The following is a 3107-nucleotide window of genomic DNA, read 5'->3' on the forward strand; positions in this document are numbered from 1 at the left end:
CAATTTCCTTTTGTCAAATTTGATTCTAAGCTTGTTTGTGATACTTGTCATATTGCCAAACAGTCTAGGCTACCATACTCAAGGAGCTCCTCCTTAAGCCTTAAGCCTTTTGACCTCATACACATGGATATTTGGGGTCCTCTTAGCATCCCTACTCTCCATGGACATAGAAACTTCTTGACCATTGTGGATGATTTTAGTAGGTAGACATGGGTTTACCTTATGAACAATAAATCTGAGGCACGAAACTTGGTCCATAACTTTTTCCAGCTAGCCAACACCCAACACAATAAGAAGATCAAGGTCATTAGGACCGACAATGGCTTGGAGTTTATTCAACCCAATTTCTATGACCAACTTGGGGTTATTCATCAAAAATCCTGTGTTAAAACACCACAACAGAACTCTGTTGTTGAAAGAAAACACAGGCACATCCTAAACACCACTCGTTCCCTTATTTTCCAATCTCACATGCCTAAAGCCTTTTGGGGTTATGTTGTCCTCCACTCTATTCATCTGATCAATAGGTTGCCCACCCATGTTCTTAATTCTAGGTCCCTATATGAAATCTTGTTCAACAAGCAACATGATCTTAGTTACCTATGCATATTTGGATGCCTTACCTACGCTTCCACCCTCACCAATAATAGAGCCAAGCTCGATCCTAGAGCAACCAGATGCCTCCTCCTTGGTCATGCCATTGGGACTAAAGGGTATCTTCTATACAACTTGCACATCATGAATATTTTCTTGTCTCGCAATGTCATATTCTATGAGCATATATTTCCTTACCAAGTCATATCCAATTCTGATCATGAGTCTACCAAGATTGAAGGTATCCTACCCTTGCCTACCACACCATCACCTTCCCTCAACCTTCCCTTCCATGATGACACCATTATCACCCAAACTAGTATGCCTTACATTGACCCTTCCAACCACACTCCTACTCCACCAACCTCACCTATTCCTCATATTGCTGAGGCTCCCACCAGAAGGTCCCTTAGGTCCATACACCCACCTAGGTACCTCTAGGACTACCATTGTAACTACTTGAACTATGTCCCCACTACACAACATCAGAACATTAAGCATCTTCTTGAACATGTCCTGTCCTATAAAACCCTATCCACCAAACAGTTAAATTTCACTCTTTCCATCACTTCCCATATTAAGCCAAAAACCTACAATCAAGCCACAAAATCCACTGATTGGGTTGAAGCTATGAACAATGAACTTGCTGCCTTACACCTCAATAACACTTGAACCTTTGTTACCCTTCCACCTAATAAAAGAGCCATTGGATGCAAGTGGGTCTACAAACTCAAATACAATGCTGATGGCAGCATTGAGAGACACCAGGCACACCTTGTTGCTAAAGGTTACAATCAAGTCGAAGGATTAGACTACAATGAGACCTTTGCCCCTGTCATCAAACTCACCAACATTAGATTACTGTTGCCTTTGGCTGCAACACAAGGCTGGACATTACACCAGCTTGATGTCAATAACGCCTTCCTCCATGGAGACCTTGATGAGGTTGTGTATATGACCTTACCCCCTGGTGTGTATAGTCCAAAACCAAATCAAGTTTGTCAATTAAATAAATCCCTTTATGGCTGCAGGCTAGTAGGCAATGGTTTGCCAAGTTAACTTCCTCTCTTCTTTCCTTGGGATACAAACAATCCCAACATGACCACTCTCTCTTTATCAAAACCAATGATAATTACTTCACTGCCCTGTTGATCTACGTTGATGATCTAGTATTGGCTGGAAATGACATAAGCGGAATCTAATCTGTCAAGGATCACCTTAACTCACAATTCAAAATCAAGGACTTAGGAAACTTGAAATATTTCCTAGGCCTTGAAGTGGCTCGTTCTAAGCTTGGCATTGCATTATGCCAACGAAAATATGTGTTGGATCTATTACATGACACTAGTTTTCTCACTTCTAAACCTGATCCAACACCCATGGTTAAAACCATTCATCTGCACCAAAATGACAGTGAGCTTTATCATGACCCTGTTTCCTACAGACAGCTTGTAGGTAGGCTTCTCTACTTGACTAACACCCGTCCTGATATTACCTTTGCTATGAAACAATTTACACAATTCATGGCAGTTCCTACTGTCTTACACCACAAAACCATGTCTCGTGTTCTTAGATACATAAAGGGAACACTTGGGCAGGGCCTCCTATATCCTCCTACATCCATCATCCAAATCAAAGGTTTTTCTGACTCTGATTGGGCCACATGCCCCGACACTAGGAAATCCATTTCAGGTTATTCCATGTTCCTAGGAGACTCCCTTGTTTCATGGAAATCCAAGAAACAGAATACTGTTTCTAGATCATCTTCTGAGGTAGAGTACCGTGCCCTTGCCATTGCATCTTGTGAAATTCAGTGGCTAACATACCTCCTCAATGACTTCCAAGTTCTTTACAAACACACTGCTCTATTATATTGTGATAACAATTCGGCAAGGCATATTGCTGCCAATGCTGTTTTTCATGAACGTACTAAACATGTTGAGATTGATTGTCATGTTATTAGAGAGAGACTAAACAATAAACTGCTTCATTTATTACCAATCTCCACTTCTGCTCATGTAGCAGACATCCTGACCAAACCATTGGAGCCTACTCCCTTCAACCACAACTTAAGCAAGCTGGGAGTGATTAATATACACTTTCCAACTTGAAGGGGGTATTAAATATTTCCCTACTTTTGTCTACTAACACTTGGCCCATGGCTTAAAACATGAGGCAATATTTCTTTGTTTGTTCTTATTGCAGATTGTAGATTACAGATGACCTTTTGGGCAAGTTTCCTAGCTTTGGTTGGTTCGTGATCAAGCCTTGGTTGACAAAACATTATTTCTTCCTTAGGATTGGCTTTAGTGGCAGATCATCTTTGTTTTTGAGCAAATGTTAAATGTGCCTCAATTAGTTTGTTAAGAAGTAGTTGCATTCAGTTTTCATTCAGTTGCTTTCTTTCCAAGCAAGACCAACTGATATAATGTATGGTCCTTTCTTTGGTTGAATACACTGAAAATTCTACTTCTTCAATAACACATCTATTGTAAGAACAGGATTGCAACTAA

At 40.5% G+C, this 3107-nt stretch overlaps 1 protein-coding gene across 1 annotated transcript; it reads left to right on the forward strand.

Annotated features, from left to right (window-relative positions):
• LOC109327050 (uncharacterized mitochondrial protein AtMg00810-like) lies at window positions 1974-2705 on the forward strand. The gene has a single exon (XM_019560038.1). It carries the CDS (start codon window positions 1974-1976, stop codon window positions 2703-2705), a length of 732 nt encoding a protein of 243 aa, XP_019415583.1.

The sequence above is a fragment of the Lupinus angustifolius genome, chromosome LG02 (genome assembly GCF_001865875.1).
Source record: "Lupinus angustifolius cultivar Tanjil chromosome LG02, LupAngTanjil_v1.0, whole genome shotgun sequence".
Taxonomy (NCBI): Eukaryota; Viridiplantae; Streptophyta; class Magnoliopsida; order Fabales; family Fabaceae; genus Lupinus; species Lupinus angustifolius.

Bases quoted from the DNA above. Each gene is read 5' to 3' on its own strand.
- LOC109327050 (XM_019560038.1), top strand. From the start codon at position 1,974: ATGGTTAAAACCATTCATCTGCACCAAAATGACAGTGAGCTTTATCAT.